This window comes from Podarcis raffonei, chromosome 17, assembly GCF_027172205.1.
Source record: "Podarcis raffonei isolate rPodRaf1 chromosome 17, rPodRaf1.pri, whole genome shotgun sequence".
Classification (NCBI taxonomy): Eukaryota; Metazoa; Chordata; class Lepidosauria; order Squamata; family Lacertidae; genus Podarcis; species Podarcis raffonei.
In genome coordinates this window covers 38,486,045-38,504,895 of record NC_070618.1, presented here as the reverse complement: position 1 = coordinate 38,504,895, position 18,851 = coordinate 38,486,045, and the positions used below count along the sequence as shown (strand labels likewise).

The 18,851-nt window shown below is 46.3% G+C and overlaps 1 protein-coding gene across 3 annotated transcripts; it reads right to left on the bottom strand.

The window, feature by feature from the left end:
* Window positions 1–1,456: 1,456 nt before the first annotated feature.
* Window positions 1,457–16,874, bottom strand: HAUS7 (HAUS augmin like complex subunit 7). 3 transcript variants are annotated; one of them, XM_053371100.1, is made up of 10 exons: window positions 16,763–16,874; window positions 15,639–15,754; window positions 12,976–13,043; window positions 10,305–10,366; window positions 7,549–7,622; window positions 6,113–6,271; window positions 5,760–5,856; window positions 3,010–3,237; window positions 2,382–2,493; window positions 1,457–1,649 (listed from the first exon to the last, which is right to left on the bottom strand). In XM_053371100.1, exons 1-10 carry the CDS (start codon window positions 16,805–16,807, stop codon window positions 1,576–1,578), a joined length of 1,035 nt encoding a protein of 344 aa, XP_053227075.1. In that variant the 5' UTR covers window positions 16,808–16,874; the 3' UTR covers window positions 1,457–1,575. The 3 variants fall into 3 exon arrangements, with proteins under 3 accessions (XP_053227075.1, XP_053227074.1, XP_053227077.1); XM_053371099.1 differs by lacking the exon at window positions 16,763–16,874 and adding an exon at window positions 16,409–16,480; XM_053371102.1 differs by lacking the exons at window positions 6,113–6,271; window positions 16,763–16,874 and adding an exon at window positions 16,409–16,480.
* Window positions 16,875–18,851: the final 1,977 nt, after the last annotated feature.

Genomic DNA, 18,851 nt, shown 5'->3' with positions numbered 1-18,851 from the left:
AATAATAATGAAGGAATGGTGACACGAGAAATATGAATTTGCGTGACATTTTGGTATAAAAATAAGCCCTCCCATGGTGTATAAATCCATTGATAGTTCTCACTCCCTCAGAATACAGGGGAAAATTTGACTTTCTGTAACAGGCTTCCTCAACCTCGGCCCTCCAGATGTTTTTTGGCCTACAGCTTCCATGATCCCTAGCTAGCAGGACCAGTGGTCAGGGATGATGGGAACTGTAGTCTCAAAACATAAGGCGGGTCGAGGTTGAGGAAACCTGTTCTATAATTTACCTTATGGAGAAATCTGATGCCTTAGGAAGACCTCTTCCAACTTAAGATGAAATCCTCTGGAGTTACAGAATTGTTTAGTCTCCAAGGAATACTGGTTGCATTTCTCTATAACCGGTGCCATTAGCTATGGTCAGTGAAATTAGCTACTGCACTCAGCCTGAGCACTCCAGCTTTGCTCCTTCCTGTGAGAAACAAACCATGGAGCAACTGACTGGGCATCAGGGCCCATGAGACGGAGTGAAGCAGCCCACCTTGGTGGCAGAATCTCATGGGGCAGTGCCCCCTGCCATTGGGATTGTAAGGCGGTGGCTTCTGGCGAGATGTCACCGGAAGCGGCCGCCATGTGACTCAAGTAAGTGAGGCTTTGGCGGGGGGGGGGGGGGCACCTTTCCATTTCACCTGAGGTGGCAAAATTGGACGAGCAGCTCCTGCTTAGTATTGCATCCAGACTAGCCAGTGCTTGTGGTTTTTCTCCTGAACAAGCTGTGGTCAGGAAGCCAAGGCTCATTGGGAGAAACAAACCAAGAAAACCAAGTTGTTTCCCTTAGGGAGGGGAGGGGAGCAGGAGTGCTCCATCTGCATGCGCCAGCTAAATTACCTAACAATGGTTAATAGCTCATATTATGTCTGTACCATTGTTTATAACATCAGGGTATCATGGCCATGTATTCCTCACTTGCCCCGTCGCCTGCTGGCTTCTGCCTGCAGAGCCTGGCATTAAGCCAGAGTTCTCCTGTTCAGACATAATCGGGAACTCTGGCTTATTGGTTTATGACGCTGTGAACAAGCCTGTCCAGCATGATTTAGAGATGAATTTAATTCTTTCCAACACAGCAAGGCCAGATCAACCAACTAGGTGACAGGCAAAAGCTAATGACTAAAGAAGTCACAAAGAGGGAGCTAACATGGTGCTTAAATTACAGAAGTGGAAACTAAACCTATTGTCCTTTTGATAACAAGAAGATGCAGGGGCAGCAGAGGAGAGTTGCTCATTCATCTCAAACTAAAAACCAGAAAAATGTTGGAAAGCCAGTAGCTAAGATGAGAGTTTCAACTTGGGCTGTTAAAAAAAAATGTATTACAGAAATCTAAACTGCACCTGAACAACAGTCCAGAAGACCATGGAGAGAGTGTGTTCCCTCAACCCGATGAAATAAAGACAAAAGTACAAACATGCTCTTTATTCTCACAAAAGAATATATACAGAAGAATATATTTAAATTTAGGAACGCAACAGGCAAGTCTTTTCCTCCATAATATCCTACAATTTGCAGACGACTGGAACTCAGGGCTGTTGGCACTTCTTGAGTGCTGCATGGATAGCCTTGTACTTCTGTTGCAACTCTTCAAGTTTTGAAGCTGGAAAAGTAAAAACACTGGCTAGTTATGGTAGTGACTACAAAAGGCACTGGGGTCCTGAAGTCATTGGCTTTTCCCCCTTTTCCTTTTGAGCCAGACAGCCTCTCGATTCTTGTTGTTCCTCACACTGCTGCTATGGAAGCTGCTAGGCTATGCTTAGAAGGGGCATAAAGGAACTGACTGACCCAACTGCTGGATGCCACTACCTGGCCAGTACACAGTGCACCTGAGCCTTCTTCCTTGTGAAAAAAGATCTAACTCTTTCAGGAACTCTTTCAGGTAGATTTTTAGCTCCCGCAAAATGCAAACTTCCTGAAAGAGTTAGATCTTTTTTCACAGGATTAGACTAGAATGGAAGGAACATGAGCTCAGAAAGCATCCCAGTCACAAATCACATCTCCACACTGTGACCTCTCCTTGGATTTAAGCAGCAATGGAGTTTCTCTATTAGCACTGAAGCTGGGAGCCATTCCAACCTGCAGAAGCAGACTGGAATGCTATATAGGCAAGGCTCTGTGCCAAGGGTGGCAGGGACAACCAAGCATGCAGGCATATTAAGAACTTGTTGGATCCACTTCATGGTTCCTAGAGTGCTTGGGTTTCTGCATTTTATTCTGTTTTTACTGTGTACACCTCTTCAGTGGCTTTATGCTGTGAAGCAGTCTATATATCTATATAATAGTAATAATGATATGCACCAATAAACCATCTCCTCTTGGGCACAGTACTCACACAGTGTGGCTTTGGAACTGCCGCTCCAAAACCTTTTCCCCTGCTCCTTCTGTTTCACGGTGTTCACGATGCACTCTGAAGTTTCTTTAACCTGGAGCAAAGCCTGCAACTCCTGGAGGTAGGAGCGTTGATGAAACCAAAGAGCCTGATCAGCTGCATCATCTCACTAGCCTGGTGTCCTAATAACCAGTAACACTCTAATATTGTGTTTCAGATTCCAGGATTTCAGGTGAGTTGGGGTGGAGGAAAGACCTGCCCCAACATCATCTAACCAGCCTTCTAACTCACATACTCATCCAGGGTTAATTTCACGCAGAAAGCAGTCCATTACGTGAGCCCCTACCTGCAGACTGAAGTGGTACAACTTAGACACAGGTCTTAGTAACTTAATGAACACCAGACCTAGGAAAGGTACAAAAGCCCTGGGGAAACAGCGGGGTGATTGCTAGGAAACGAACTGTGACATGCTTTAGCTATTTGTATTATTACTACCCCACTCCATTTCCCTAAATATCGGAGCCATTGGGCATCATTTGAGAACTAAAAACTGCTTCCCTATATTATGGGTACCTGCCTGCTCACCCTTGGGGCTCCTTCCTTGCCACCCGCCACCCACCTCCAGTCTCACCTGCACACAGAGCTGCAGGCCAAGGTGGACCTCTTGGACAAAGGGGCCAAGGCAGCTCAGCACAGGAGCCGGGCGCTCACAATGCTGTTGCAGTTGGCGCTCATACACCTGGCTGAAGGCCACAAGCAGCTGGCTGAAATCGGAAGCCATCAGTCTGAGGGTCTGCAGAGCTGTGGCATGGACAGAGGATGCATCTGCACCAGCCGGATCCCCATGCAGGAAGGAACACTGAAAAGGCAGAGTTTTGTGATGGTTAGAGGAAGCTGGGGCAACACAGTCAGATGGGTACGGTACAAATAATATTATGCCCCACCTTCCTTCACTGCAGGGCAAAAAACCCAGCACTGTTAAGCCTTTCCCAAAGACTTCCGGGTTAGCGCCATCGACTAATGGCGGATTCCCTCTGAGCTCCGGAGGGAATCGGCTCTGCAGGATCGGGTCTTGCCGCTGCGGCGACGCGGGGACCCATAAAAATCACAGGCGGTGAAGCCTGTGAACCTGGTGACTCGGCGGGCACCATTTGCGCCCCCCCGACCTGCGAAGGAGCCTTTTTAAAGGCTTCGGAACGGGGGACGGGGTGAGCGGTGTGGTGCGGAGAGTCGACTGCTTCTCCTGCAGAGTGAAGCCGCAGTGCCATGGTCGGAGAGTGCTGACTTCTTCTTTTGAACAATTGGACTCTAAAAGTAACAACCCGTGAGTACTACGGAAATTGGTACTGTAAAGAAAATTTTGCTTTTAAGAATTAGGCACGATCGGGGAAGGTGTAAAAAGGAAGTCTGCCTCCCCGTCTTGTAAACAAGTTAAAGCAAAGACCTGCTAACTAAGGTCGAGAGAACCTTTTCTTCTTTCCTTCTTTGGTAAAAGACTTTAATTTCACGATTTGGCAGTGTAAGAAATTTTGCTGGAGGATAAAGAGCTAATTTTGGGAACCGAAGTGCCACCCTCCCAGACCCGGGAGTGTTCCGCGAGAGAGCCTGTCGATGAGGTACTAAAGAGTTTGACAGCTGTCAAAGTAGCTGTCAAAACGGAAAAAGAGAACTTTGTTTCTGTTGCTTCTGCTGGTTATATATGTTACAATTTTTGTTATAATATGTTGAAAACAAGGAAGAACTGATACAAACTAGTTGGATTTTTGGACCTGGATTGGAATGAACACTAAGAAACCAAAATCCCTCTAGAGGGGGATTTGGGACATTACAAGAATGGCTGGAGAAGGGAGAATTCAGGCTGAATTGGACAGAGTCTTTGTTCTCTTGGGAAAGTTGCAAGGCCAAATTGATGTTTTGGCTATAAATGTTACAACTCGGGACTCAACTGTAAACAATATCATTGAAACTGATAAGGAGTTGAATCTGGAAGTTTATTCAACTGAACAGAAAGAGAAACTTGACAACTTTGAGAATTTGGAGGAGGAGACATATGTTGTCCCTGAAGAGCTGCAGATGATGAAGGAGGACTTGAGGCCTGACATGATGGTAATGAAGGAAAATAAGAATTTGATGTGGAAAATCTGGCCTGAATTGGAGATTGAAGAAAGGAAAGATCTCCTTATGTGGAGATCCGAAGACCTAAGGATTATAAATTTGTTCAAGGTGGAGGTTGGAGCCTTGGGGACATTTGGACTTGAAAGGAGTAAGAAACAAGATTTGGGTTCCACCTTTAAGTATGGAGGACTGGTTGAAAGAAACATGGATCCTGAAGGGCCAGAGCTTCTCCGAGAGTTGGTGTTTAATTTTAAGGACTATCAAAAAAACCAGCAGAGAGGAATTGAGAGAGAATTAAGAGCCTCGGATGTGAGATCTCCAGGCTAAATATTAGATTAAGACTGATGGACATTTGTTGGGGACTGGAACCGGGAAAGGGGGGGGGGGTTGGAATCCAAAGGGTACATAAGTATAAAGTGTTTTGCTTTTATTTTTGTTTTTGTAATGTTTATGAAATTTAGGAAATTCGTGGAAGGGAATTTGGGTCGACTTTAGAAAGAATGTTTTAAGAATATGTATTGATGTATAAGTATTGATGTTTAAGTTTGGATAAGGTAAAATTGGTTTTTTTTTAAAAAATGAACTAAATTAAAGGAAAATAAGGTTAGCAAAAATAAATTGAGGAAATGGATGAAAGAGTAAAAGTAAAATAATAACATGTTAATTTATTAGGTTAAGAATTATGGTTAAGGATTTGCTGAATCAATAACTTGAATTGGAATACAAAAAGGGGAGGTATGAGGAGGTCGGGAAAATATGTCAATGAAAGTAAATTTTGGTGAACTTAATGTGTTTTTAATTTTTATGTATTTTTCCTGTTTTTTCGTATTTTATTTCTTTTTCTTTTTGACTTTTTATATTCTTACTGTATTAATTTTGAAAATTTTAATAAATATCTTTTTTTAAAAAAGCCTTTCCCAAAAAGAGCCTTAGTCCAGATGCGAGTGCAAGGACCAAGGGAAACACAGGTGGTGGGATGAGAAGGGGACGGCAACTCTCCTGCCTTCTTTATGGTCATTGTTCAATATGCAGGCTCAGCACTTAGTGAGCATATCCTTAGCAAAATCTAAATAATCAGAGAATTTCAGACTATAAGGCCGGTCTCCCAACATCCCACCATGAACCATCAGAACATAGGGGGCCACGGACAGCACTGATGCACCTTACAGCTGGGCCAGCTGTTCCAGGTGTCTGGGTGAGCAGCAACCCCTTCTTCACTCAACCTGCTCCCTGGAAGACACCCAGACCAGTCTGCAGGCTGCTTACCTCTTTCCTGAGATCTTGTAGAGCTGCCACCACCTCTTCCAGCTCCTTCGATGCCTCTAGCAGGGTTTCCTCATGAGAAGTCACGGACAGAAGGGACCTTGATAGACACAGGAAGGGAGGTTGGGCATCACGACTCTCGGATTCCACCACTGGCAATAGGGAATGAAGGAGATGGGGGAGCCATGAGGCCTGGGAGTTCATCTCATGGGGGCTCCATCCCCACTTCAGGCTTACACTAACCAAGTCTTTCTCTGGTTTGGCCTCTAGTCTCATTCTAGCTTTAGAAACACAGTGTCAGAACTTGTGGGCTCTTTTCCGCATGCAGGCATTGGCACAGAAACCGAGCAGCTCACCTTTCCTGCCGCACATCTTCTCTCAACAGGAGGCCCTTGATGTCGGAAGGCCAGGGATGGCACTCTGGGTTCAGCACACTCTGCAGGTAAGGGCTGGTGAAAACCTGCTTGATAAATGCCTCATTCTTCCTACCTATCTCTTGGAAAGATTCCACTGCGCTGGAAGAGGAAGGGGAGGGGTAAGAACTACAGACAGGTGACAATGGCAGCACATCCCAGCTTATCAGGCATCAATCAGGCTGGTCTATCCCTAGCTTTGCTAAGGTGAACAGTGGAGGAAAGAAATCAAGAAAGCTGTGGTTTAACCATATTATTGGAAGGCTATGCTGCTTTGGTATAATAAAAGGAAGAACAGGCTCAGAGCTCCATCTTGCTACCTGGACCTCCCATGAATTCTGGAGGAGGCTAGTAGAGGCTGAATGGCACAAGCCACAGGCAGTGCTTAGCTCAAAATAGGGCAGCTTCGTGATACTGAGGCAGGAAGGGGGAGGCACGAGCACAGGAAACAAAGGGAAGAAAGTGGCCTCAAAGCGTGTTAGACCCTAAAACTGGCTCACAACACATTTTAGGGGAACCTGATCCAGTTTCTTCAGAGGAACTGCTTAAAAGTTTACAAACAATCTGAAGCAACCTGTTCAGTGCTGGCACCTGAGCTCTGCTTTAGGCCACAAAATCTTCTTCCCATAGGGCTAATAATTTGCGAAATAATCTTACCACACCACTCAAGACATCAAATCCTTACCTTCATCTATTCTCCTCCTACCCTATGGTGCCATATAAAGCAGGTCACTTCCCCCTGCAGCCCTATTCAGCTGCCCCCAAGTCGTGAAGCTCAAAATTGATTCCTGTGCACTGTGGAGTGGTCTCTTTGTCTCCCTTGCTTATGAAGCCTGACAAAAGGTATCCCTGGGTGTTTACAGCCAAGCACTAGAAATGCTTCTAGTCCTGCTGGTTACAGAGAAAGACTGGTAGAAGTGTGGTGTGCTGAAGGCCTTAGGAATCAGGGAGAGGTGCTGTTGCTGGGTTGCCAGTATGTAGGATATGTCCAGGATTCTCACCATAGTCCCCCAGCTCCTGTCCATCTACAACTCTGCCTCAAATATTTAATTCCTCGTTCTCTGGTCCACTATTTAAACAAAACAAAATACCCACAGCAGTTGGAACTTTGACCACAAAATATCCAGGACTAACTTGCCAAGGACACACTTGTGGTGTGCTGATTTAATCCAAGTTTCAGAATCTGCTGGCATCTTATCAGGCACAGAACTCTGTACCCTTTGCCTACTAATTCAATCCTGCTCAGCAAGATTGACAGAAAAGCTAAATACCCCACAAAGGCCATCAGTCCAATAGATCCCTCTAGCATAACAGTTACCAGATTCATCAGTTTGGCAAGGGAGATTCCAATCCTTTTGTGCTTGAAAAACCTCTCTCACCTGAGTGCTTGAGCAGGAATCACAGCCACTAGTTGTTCCAGGAAGTGGAGCTGCTCCTGCGCAGAGACCTTTCCCTGTAAAAATACAACACACAAACACATAGCTCTCCAGTTATTGGGGGGTGGGGTGGCAGCAGTAACAACGACAAAAACTGCAATTGATACAACACAAAAAGTAGGGGTCATTTGGGCTGTGTTAACAGGAACAGGGATGCGGGTGGTGCTGTGGTCTAAACCACTGAACCTCTTTGGCTTGCCGGTCAGAAGGTTGGTGGTTTGAATCCCCGGGATAGGGTGAGCTCCCATTGCTCAGTCCCTGCTCCTGCCAACCTAGCAGTTTGAAAGCACGTCAAAGTGCAAGTAGATAAATAGGTACCGCTCCGGCAGGAAGATAAACGGCATTTCTATGCGCTGCTCTGGTTTTGCCAGAAGAGGCTTAGTCATGCTGGCCACATGGCCTGGAAAAACTGTCTGCGGACAAACGCCGGCTCCCTCGGCCTGAAAGCAAGTTGAGCGCTGCAACCCCAGAGTCGTCTGTGACTGGACTTAATTGTCGGGGACCTTTACCTTTAACAGGAAGATGGTTTTTGAGAAAGGAAGTAGGAATACCCATCTATTGTAGCATGATTAGCCCTGCTGGGTCAGGCAGGCAGGCAGGCAGAGGGTCTGCATGGAATGGACTCCCTCGGAAGGTGGTGGACTCTCTTTCACAGGAAGTTTTTAAGCAGAGGTTGGCTGGCCATCTGTCATGGGTGCTTTGGTTGAGATTCCTGCATTGCAGGGCGTTGGACTAGAGCAGGGGTCAGCAACCTTTTCCAGCCGTGGGCCGGTCCACCATCCCTCAGACCATGTGATGGGTTGGATTATATTTTGGGGAAAAATAATGAATGAATTCCTATGCCCCACAAAGAATCCAGAGATGCATTTTAAATAAAAGGACACATTCTACTCATGTAAAAACACGCTGATTCCCGGACCGTCCGTGAGCCGGATTGAGAAGGCGATTGGGCCGCATCTGGCCCACGGGCCCTAGGTTGCCTATCCCTGGACTAGAGGACCCTTGGAGTCTCATCCAGCTCTACCATCTTATTATTCTACTGCAGCATTGCACCAAACTGTTGCCTGTTAGAGGCCTCCAGAGGCTGCCATGGACAGGGCACCCCCACAACCATGTGTTCCCCATCTTCAGCAACTTGTATACAGAGGGTCACTGAAAACAAGACACATTTCAAAGGCTCTAGGAAAGGAAAGCCAGGAGGAAAGGATGAAGTGGATATGTTACCCCCTTAGTCTTTTTTCATACTAGAACCTGAACTTTCAAAAATAGTTTAAAATGATCTCAGGAAGGGGAATAGCTGTTTGCCACATTCAGTGCAAGCAAATTACCGTATTTTTCCCTCTATAACACGCAGATTTTTTCTCCTAAAAAGTAAGGGGAAATGTCTGTGCGTGTTATCGAGTGAATGTGTGGTCCCTGGAGCTGACAGGCGCGAGTGAAGGCAAAAATCAGGCAAATATCAAATCGTCCGGAGAAGGGAAGCCTTGAAAAGAGGAAGCTGCTGCTTTCCTGCATTCTGCCTCAGGGTCTTACTGCCCACCCGCTTCTGTTTCCTTACTGTGTTTGCTCAAACGGAACAAAGAGCAGAGAAAACCCCTCCCCTCCAGGCAAGCAGAGGGGAAAGCAGAGCGTCCTTCCTTCTAATTCCTCTCCGTGCGTCTAGGGACTCGAAGGCAACATGCAGGTGGGGGGGGGAGAGAGAGATGGCTGGCTTGGGTAGGTGGGTGGGGGAAACTTTTGTCTTCCTTTCCTCCCTCCGGTAAAACCCCTCTCCTGCATTCTTAGCCAGCTGCTTCTCCGCACACCCCTCTCGGTGCTCCTTGTCTCTTCTGTGTTTTTCCTTCCCTCCCCACTTAAAACGTGGTTCCAATCACGGATCCACATGGATCCTCAGGATCTTTGCATTGAGTCACCCCAAATTCACCATCAGATCACATAGCAATGATCTGATGCAAAAACAGGGCTGCAATGCTGCAAAAACATGGTTACAAAGCATGGATCCACATGGATCCTCAGGATCTTTGCATTGGGTCACCCCAAATTCACCATCAGATCACATAACAATGATCTGATGCAAAAACAGGGCTGCAATGCTGCAAAAACATGGTTACAAAGCATGGATCCACATGGATCCTCAGGATCTTTGCATTGGGCTACCCCAAATTCACCATCAGATCACATAGCAATGATCTGATGCAAAAACAGGGCTGCAATGGTGCAAAAACGTGGTTACAAAGCATGGATCCACATGGATCCTCAGGATCTTTGCATTGGGTCACCCCAAATTCACCATCAGATCACATAGCAATGATCTGATGCAAAAACAGGGCTGCAATGGTGCAAAAACGTGGTTACAAAGCATGGATCCACATGGATCCTCAGGATCTTTGCATTGGGCTACCCCAAATTCACTATCAGATCACATGTCTGTGGCCGCAGCATGAAGCACAAAAATGATACATCCACTGTTTCATTCAGAATTTTTTTTTCTTGTTTTCCTTCTCTAAAAACTATGTGCGTGTTATGGTCAGGTGCGTGTTATCGAGTGAAAAATACGGTAAGCTGCTGGAGTCTTGAAATTAGGGGACAGCGGTTTAAAATTTTAAAAGGGGAGGGGATCCTGAGGGAACAGTTAAGAAATGGAATAAGTTGTCTATGAAGAAACAGTCTCATTTTGCAGAAATTCCCCCAGTGCTTACCTCAATGAGATCCAAGTCATTGGCTCGACAGAGCATCAGGTGATATCCCAAGTTTGCCATTGCTGTCAGGACAGAAGAAGTTTTAGGTAAATAGCTGGAGCCACTCATATGAATGTCTTTCCCCTAGATTTAAATTTGGTCTGGAGCACCTGTTTTATTTTTTATTTTTTTAAAGAAACCATCAACTTCCCTAGCAGCAATAAGCTCCAAAGTCCCATCCACAATGCAGCTTGTGAAGCACTTTGGGCACTCTGAAGTCACCTTGCATGGGTCAGACCACTGGCCAATCTAACATGGCATTCCTACTCTGGTTTTCCTTTCACACATCTGGAGCTAATGGGAAATACCAGAGACTGAAGTCTCCAAGAACTGGGATTTTGATGAAAGTCATCATTCCTGCAACTGCTTCACCACATAGTCTACATTCAGACCCCATTCCAGCATGCTTACAGGACTATGCTAGTTGATCCATGAATCCTTTGTTTCCTGTGGAGAAAATGATGGTTCTCCTTTGGCTCACTGTTCTGAGGCTCATGCTATAGGCAACAGGGGCAGAAGCATCTGTTCGGTCAGATAGGAGGCAGGTGGTGCTGGTGGTGAATTTTAGAGCAGCAGGAGACGGTTAAGAGACCTGGATGCTCCCCACATCTGTGGGTTCACTTCCCCATAGTCTATCACCAGAACTCATTTTCTCTCCCTGTTAGGCTCAGATACCAGAAATGAACCTGGTGGAAATAAAAGTGGCAAGGGCAGAGGTCAATGATGGGGCTGAATCTTCCACCATGTCATGAAGTTTGAGACTAGGAGAGAAAAGGCAGTCTCTGAAAGGAGGCCCAAGCATTTCCAGGTGATGTGAAAGCTCAGCTTTCAGCCTCCCAGCAGCTGGTCTGCTATGCATTTGCAGTGGGCTGCAGGCTTGCCCACAAGTATTGATTTGATGGTGCTGAGTGGCAGTGAAATAGTATTTTTAAAATATATATATATTAAAGGACAAGGGAACTATCATCCTTCCATCATTTTGCTTTATATTTGCTTATTTTAGTGTGAGTGAGTGAAAAAGAGAGAAGGTAGGCTGATTTAGAAATCTTCAAGGGAGAGAGCAACTGATTTCAGTTAACTGAAATCACTTCACACAAATTTCTAATTAGTACATCTTCCTAAGCATAGTTGTCAGATTAGGGCATTCTGATCTACAGCTAAAGACGTAGAAGGTCTCAGTCCCCAGCACCTCCAGGCAAAGCTGGCAATTTTCACAGTCTGAAACTCTGGGGAGTCACAGCCAGTCAGTGAAGACAATACTAATCTAGGTGAATTAAAGAATCAACTCAGTCCCAGGCCACTTCCTCTGCCCTACCTAGAAGGTATGTTTAACCGGTACATAAAACACAGCATTAAGCAAGACCTTCATTTTGCTTGTTAAAGAGTTCTGGGGGGTGTACTGTTCCAAGACTCACAACCCCACAGCTTAAGAAATCCTCCTCCTAGCCTTATAATCCAATGAGAAGACTAGATGGAATCCAGTTCTAGTCAGATTTATCTAGCCATCTGTAAATAAAGTTAGTTCTACATTCCATTACACTCTAGTGTGACCAAAAACAGAGCTCAGGAGGAGGTTGTGCTTCTCATCTCCGTCTGCAATACAGACAGTGGTTGGCTTGATTTTCAGTTGTTTCCATGGAGTTCTATGGGACAAGCTAAACAAGCAGGAATCTAGGATAGAAGTGACAGAAGAGCTGTGCTGCCTCGCCCCCATCTGTGGTCATCAGGAGCAGGTTTAGTTTCCATTTCTATAGCTGTCGCAAATGCTATCACTTTATTCCCCTTGCAAAGGAGTAAATATTAGCCATGCATTTAGATGGGGCAAATAACAGGCTGGAAAAACATCTGCCAATCACACCCAACATTGCTTGATCTTGACCTTAGTGTGCAACAATTTTTGCTGGCACAACAGGACATGCTGCTCAGTGCTACTGTGAATAAAACCCAAGGAGATTATAGGCAGCTAGACTGGTGACGGGGGGTGGCCGCCAAGAACACATAACACTGGTCTTGAAGGACCTACATTTCCGAGCACAATTCAAAGTGTTGGTGCTGACCTTTAAAGCCCTAAACGGCCTCGGCCCAGTATACCTGAAGGAGCGTCTCCACCCCCATCGTTCTGCCCGGACGCTGAAGTCCAGCGCCGAGGGCCTTCTGGCGGTTCCCTCACTGCAAGAAGCAAAGCTACAGGGAACCAGGCAGAGGGCCTTCTCGGTAGTGGCACCCTCCCTGTGGAATGCCCTCCCATCAGATGTCAAAGAGATAAACAACTACCTGACATTTAGAAGACATCTGAAGGGAAGTTTTTAATGCGTGACATTTTAATGTATTTCTAATCTTTGTTGAAAGCCGCCCAGAGTGGCTGGGGAAACTCAGCCAGATGGACGGGGTACAAATAATAAATAATTATTATTATTATAGGCAAATACAATTAGTGCCTGCATACAAAGCACAGTGATGCATTGCAACTCTCCCTCACCTCTTCCCCCATCAGGCTCCCTGTAACGTGCAGGTCCTCTGAACACATACATGCCCACACACAAAGGCAAACACATTTCAATACGGTTCCAACAAATCCCTTTGACTGACAATTATTACATGCTTGTCCTTCCAACAAAAGCACAACATGTACCTTTTATCTTCAAATCCGACTGTGATTCTCCAAGAGATGACAACTGCTTTCGGTGGGCTGGAGACACACTGCAAGGAAGAACAAAAGAAAGTGAGGGCCACAGTCTTGCTGCAACATTGTTGATGAGCCGCAGAAGGGACACAGGTCTGCTCAAAATTTGGATTCAGCAATACATCTGCAGTTGGTCCCGAGAAGCCAGACAAATTACTCCAGCCCTCTACAAATAACAAATTAACTCTAATTATTGAGAGATGGGCAGTTAAAAACTACAGTGGTGCCTCGCAAGACGAAAAGAATCCGTTCTTGCGGTTTTTTCGTCTTGAGAAGCAAGCCCATTAGCGGCTTAGCGCTATTAGCGGCTTAGCGGATCAGCTGATAAGCAGCTTAGCGGATCAGCTGATAAGCGGCTTAGCGGATCAGCTGATAAGCGGCTTAGCGGATCAGCTGTTAAGCGGCTTAGCGGATCAGCTGATAAGCGGCTTAGCGATCAGCTGTTAAGCGGCTTAGCGGATCAGCTGTTAAGCGGCTTAGCGGCTTGGGAAAAAGGGGGGGGAAAGGAAAAAAACCCCGCAGGAACTCGCAAGACATTTTCGTCTTGCGAAGCAAGCCCATAGGAAATTCGTTTTGCGAAGCACCTCCAAAACGGAAAACCCTTTCGTCTAGCGGGTTTTCCGTCTTACGAGGCATTCGTCTTGCGGGGCACCACTGTACTACTACTACTAAGATTGAGAAAGCAAAAAGTACAGAACTATATAGAAAAGAGGAGATTCTGACTAAACACAAGGAAGAACTTTCTGGCTGTAAGAGCTGTTTGACAGTGGAAGAGGCTTCCTCAGAAGGTGGTGGCCTCTCCTTCCTTAGAGGGTTTAAAGCAGAGGTTAGATGACAATCGGTCAGGAATGTTTTAGTTAAGATTCCTGCATTGCAGAGGGTTGGACTAGATGACCCTCAAGGGACCCTTCCAACTCTACAATTCTCTGATTCTAAGATTCTTTCAGAATCAGATCAGTACTGACAGAGGTGATGATGATGATTTTCTAAAGTGCCTTCATAACAAAAAAACTGTATGTAAGCGTGTCCCTGCTCACAATTTGATGGGGGTTGGTGGATAATCATAACGACAGGGAAAGGAGAATGGTACACAGTATGGAAAAAAGTGTCAACAGCAAAGGGACAAGAGCAACTACACAAAATTCCCAGGTTGCTCAGAGGTCCATTTCCCTAGAAAAGCGGGCTGTTACTGTGCTGCACAGCAGCTTGTGGCTGGTAAGTTGTTGCTTGGCAAGTATAGTATATATGTCATGGACTGGCTGGAAGCAGAGGAGTGGGGGGGGGGCACCAGCCTGGGAACCCCCAGGGGAAGAAGGCTCAGAGCCAGGGGACTGGTGGCGGGATGACGATGAGGGGTCAGCGGGAGAGGAGGGAGCAGACTTGGAGGAGGAGGTGTCAGGAGCTGAAGAGGCAACACGGTTTAGTGAGCAGGAAGAGGCTGTGGCAGAGAGCAGGTCAAGAAGCAAAGCGGAGGCAGGCTGCTGAAGAAGCCAGGGTCTCCTCCTCTTGCTGTGACCAGCTCTCCTTCCCCTGGTCTCCCAGAACACAAAGAGGAAGGAAGAGGGCAAACCAAAGAGAGACAAGATGGAGGAGGTTCAGGTTGCTGGGGGAGGAGGCAGAGAGCAGTGGGAAGGCAAAGATCTTCAGTCCTCGAAACTGCCTCATTGGGGCAAGACCTACTGGGAAGAGTGGCTCTGATCACTAGGCCTGAGCTGTTTTGGTTTCTTTGAATAAAGAGTTGACTATGAGCACCAGGTGTTTTATTGCTGACCTGCTCCTTACAGCTGACAGTACAGAATAGTATAGTATAGTATAGTATAGTGCATTAAAACTCACTCAATTCATGGTACTATCACAATCACAGTACTATCACAATTCTGCTAACTCATGCTAAACACCGCTTTGTAGTAGAAATAGAGAACATTGTATATTTTAATGCAAAAATAAAAGGTGTACCTGTAACCATGTACATGTCTGTCCTCCACCTATGAGGGCTTAAAAAACAAAAATGACTGACCAGTCATCAGCCCCAGTGAGCCCAGCCGATGCCAAGCCTGTTCAGGGCTTCCCTCACTAACTGCTGCTCTCTGTGTAGTCATTTTGGGGGTGCTGGGCTGTCAGACTTGGACTTTGGCCTAGCTGCAAAAGTGGTCTTAGAAAAGTAAATGAAGAACAAAAGCTATGTTTGGTTCAAGCTACAGATTCCCATTAGGAGCCAAGCATTGCTCAGGGAAGCTGACCCTTGCACAATGCTTCTCATAGGGTGTGGCAGGAGAGGATGCAAAGTGTGATGGGTAGGTTCAAGGACAATCAAAGAAACATTTAAATATTTCAGTGTAGTATAGAATCAAAATAATTGTTTTATATTTTCTGAACGGCCTATGGTCATATAATAAAGTAGTTGTGTTCTATAATATAAATCAACTAGTGCTAAGAGTTGTTTCTTTTTGTTTGCCAATGCATTTCTTTTCAATGACAAATTCAGTGTGGTGTAAGCAAATTTTTATTCTGAAAGTGTGGCCCAGAGAAAATGTTTGAGAATCACTGGTCTAGAAGTAGGAAGAGAGTGGCAAATACTAAAGGAATAAGGATCGAATGGTGATGGCCGTCACCTGCCGCAAATCCATTCCAGTATGTCCAGGCGATGCGGGGAGGGAGCGCATAGCAACTTCTGTATGTCTTTAGCCTCTGACAGGTAGACACCATCTAGTGCAGGGCAGCCCAGTTCCTGTAAGAGGGCAAACAGGGACAGGTACACTCCACTCACATTCTGCAACACCCTACAAGTCTCTCTTAACTGTGCAGTGCTCATTTCCCCACCTTCATATGCACTCACTGAAGAAAGAAACGATTTTAAACTCCAAGTGATAATACTCAGGAAACATATAGGATTGCAAGCGTTCAAAGAATCTCATGCATGTTACCAAAGTCAGCCTTGTATCAACCAAGCGTACCAGGCAGGAGGTCTTGTTTGCCAGAATCAAATTCCCAGACATCAACCTTGCATAAAAGGTGGAAAGATGTCAGGATCCTTCAGGATTTCCTCAGCCCAAGGTCTGGATTTGAGGCCTTTGCTGGCATGGCTTACACGTCTCCTACTGTGCTCACGAGATGGTTACAATCTCCTTTCGCAGTCAGCCGGCTTGTGTCTCCAGTTATGCGATAAGCCCAACAGAACGGAAGACACCTGTGCTCAGGGCCAGTCCTGCTCAGCCAGTATCACTGGGCATTGCTCACCTACTTTGCAGAAATACTAATAATACTACTAATAATTTATTTTTTATACCCCACCCATCTGGCTGGGCTTCCCCAGCCACTCTGGGCGGCTTCCAACCAAATATTAAAATACAGAAATGCATCAAACAAGTTCCCAGACATCAACCTTGCATAGGAAGATGTCAGGATCCTTCAGCACCAAATTCCTCAAGGTCTGCATTCGAGGCCTTTGCTGACATGGCTTACACGTGTCCTACTGTGCTCACGAGACGGTTACCATCTCGTTTTGCAGCCCGCCGGCTTATTTGTGTCTCCAAGTTCTGCGACAACGGAAGCCCCCTGCGCTGAGGGCCGGTCACTGGGCGTCGCTCAGCCTCTTCGCAGAAACACTCATCTGCTTCGGGGGTCTGAATGCTTCCCACGAGGCCCATCCCCGCACTTAAGAGGGAGGCTCCGGCCGCCGCCGCCGCCTCGCTCTCCGCTTGGCGAGGCCTCTGCCCCGAGGACGCTCCCGGAATACCTTCAAGCGCCCGAAAAGCCCAGCAGCAGCAGCAGCCATCGCCATTTTCCCGCCGAGCACAAGGCACCGCCTCCGCTCCGCTCCTATTCGCCGCGGACCGGGGAGCCTCGAAGCTGATTGGAAGCAAGGGCGGGGGGAGGAGGCGGGGCGGCCGCGTCAGGGGAATCATAACTTTCTGAGCTGTACCAAGCCGGGGACGGCGGGGGGGGGGAGAGGCTGAAAATTGGTTTGCCCCTCCGGAACGCCTCATCCCCTGCACACCCGCACCTCACAAACACTGAAGTTTTGTGTTGTTGTTTCCGTCGTGTTGTATGTTCCCTCATTGTTCGTTGTGGTTTTTTATGGTTCAGTTTTGAAATTCATACACATACCCTCCCCCACCAGGGAAAAGTAGACGTCGACTGGACCCTTGTGGCTTCCCTGCTAGTTTTTATTATGAATTTATTCACACTCCGCCTTTTCGCTAACGGGGACTCACTCGAGGTCGCTTACAGATAATATAAGAACAGCTCAAAACGTAGAAAGCAACAGCACGATACAAGCAAACGTCGGTCGAATTTAAAGAGATTTGAAATCTGCATGTTTTCAATCGGTCCTATCTATTAAAAACATGCAACCAATTTCAACAAAAGCCGTGTTCCTCCAGGAGAGGGGGCTCAAAACTCGCAGGGAGAAACTGCCATTCGTGTGGCAGACGTGGCACAAGGCGAACTTGAGTCTCACAGCCTCCAGCAGGAATCATTCTTTCTGTTGTAAACAAAACCTGCCCTTTCCCCCTAATGGGGTATCCAAGAGCCCATATAGAGTCCTAACTTAGGCTCCCTATTGATAGGAGGAAATAACAGAGGCCAACCAGAGAATTTTGAGAAGCAAAGCAGCTCCTAAGCCTGATCTTTACACGCTGGAGGGAGGAGGAACCCAGAACAATGGCATGCAAGGTCTTATATAGACTTTTGAAATTGCCCCCCAGAAGCATAATACCTACATGACAGAAAAGGCAGTCTAAAACAGAAATTTGAATGTTGTTTTTCTCCTGTCGTTGTTTTATCTCCTGTCTGGCAGGTTACTTGATTGGCTACCCTGCTTACTTGATTGGCTTGCCTGGGAATCCTGGCCAGTCTTTTGTAATGATAAATACTTAGTTCCTGGCCAGGTCACAGGCTCACACCCTATTGTAGCAGGAAACCCCCCCCCCAATCATTCAGTTTGTACAAACTTCACACAGACTCACACTCACACACTATATACACTATGCTTCTGTTATTAATTCATAGAAAAGCAACCATACATCGGATTTGCACTGTTCCACTTTTATTTTACTCCATGAAGGAAGGACTACAAAATGGAGAAGGTTTGATACAGGCCACCATAATCCTTGAACATACCAGTACATACACAGGAGCCCTGCCCAGTTGCTATGCCAACCCTGATGGTCCTAGACAGAAGACAATCAAGATCACAAAGAACTTCCATATGGGAGTGGATTCAGCATGGACTGGAACAAAGGACAATGATCAGATCTTCCCTCAGGGGGCAGGAAACTGCGACTACCTTTTGTCTTCTGAAAATGACTCATGGGGAGGGGGAGAAGGGAACCAGCCAGGTGACAGGACACTCAGGTTACCACCACAACTCCTCCCTCAACCCCTCATTTCTGTGATGTACCTATGTATGATGTTTCTGGGGGTGGGCTTGATCTACAGGGTGGGAATTTCAAAAGTTTTTATAAGACCTTGCACACCATTTTTCTGTGTCTTTCCTCTCTCCTGCAAGTGAGGGGAACACCCTGTTGCAACAGTTCAATAAAGGCCAAGCCTACAGGCTGCTGTTTTGCTCCAACTTATCCTGGTTGGTGTCTTTGTTTTTGTCCAAGGGAGCCCTCGGATTTTTCTGGTAACACTATTCATATCTTAAATGTGTCCTTAGGACAGGATTTGTGAGGAAAGAGACAATGGGGAGGTTTCCCACTTTGACCTTGCAGAGAAATCATTTGCTCAGTTTGGGAATCAAAATGGTTTCAGGTCGGTCTTCCTGTGCTTGGTTGGTATATTTATGAACATTACCATATATCTAAGACCTCAAAATTCCT

Coding starts and splice junctions, on each gene's coding strand:
- HAUS7 (XM_053371099.1), bottom strand. CDS start 16,462: ATGCAGACCTTGAGGAATTTGGTGCTGAAGGATCCTGACATCTTCCTA. Junction 15,755..16,408: donor CTGACATCTTCCTATGCAAG/GTTGATGTCTGG, acceptor GCCCTCTTACAG/GAACTGGGCTGCCCTGCACT. Junction 3,238..5,759: donor TACAAGATCTCAGGAAAGAG/GTAAGCAGCCTG, acceptor CTGCCTTTTCAG/TGTTCCTTCCTGCATGGGGA.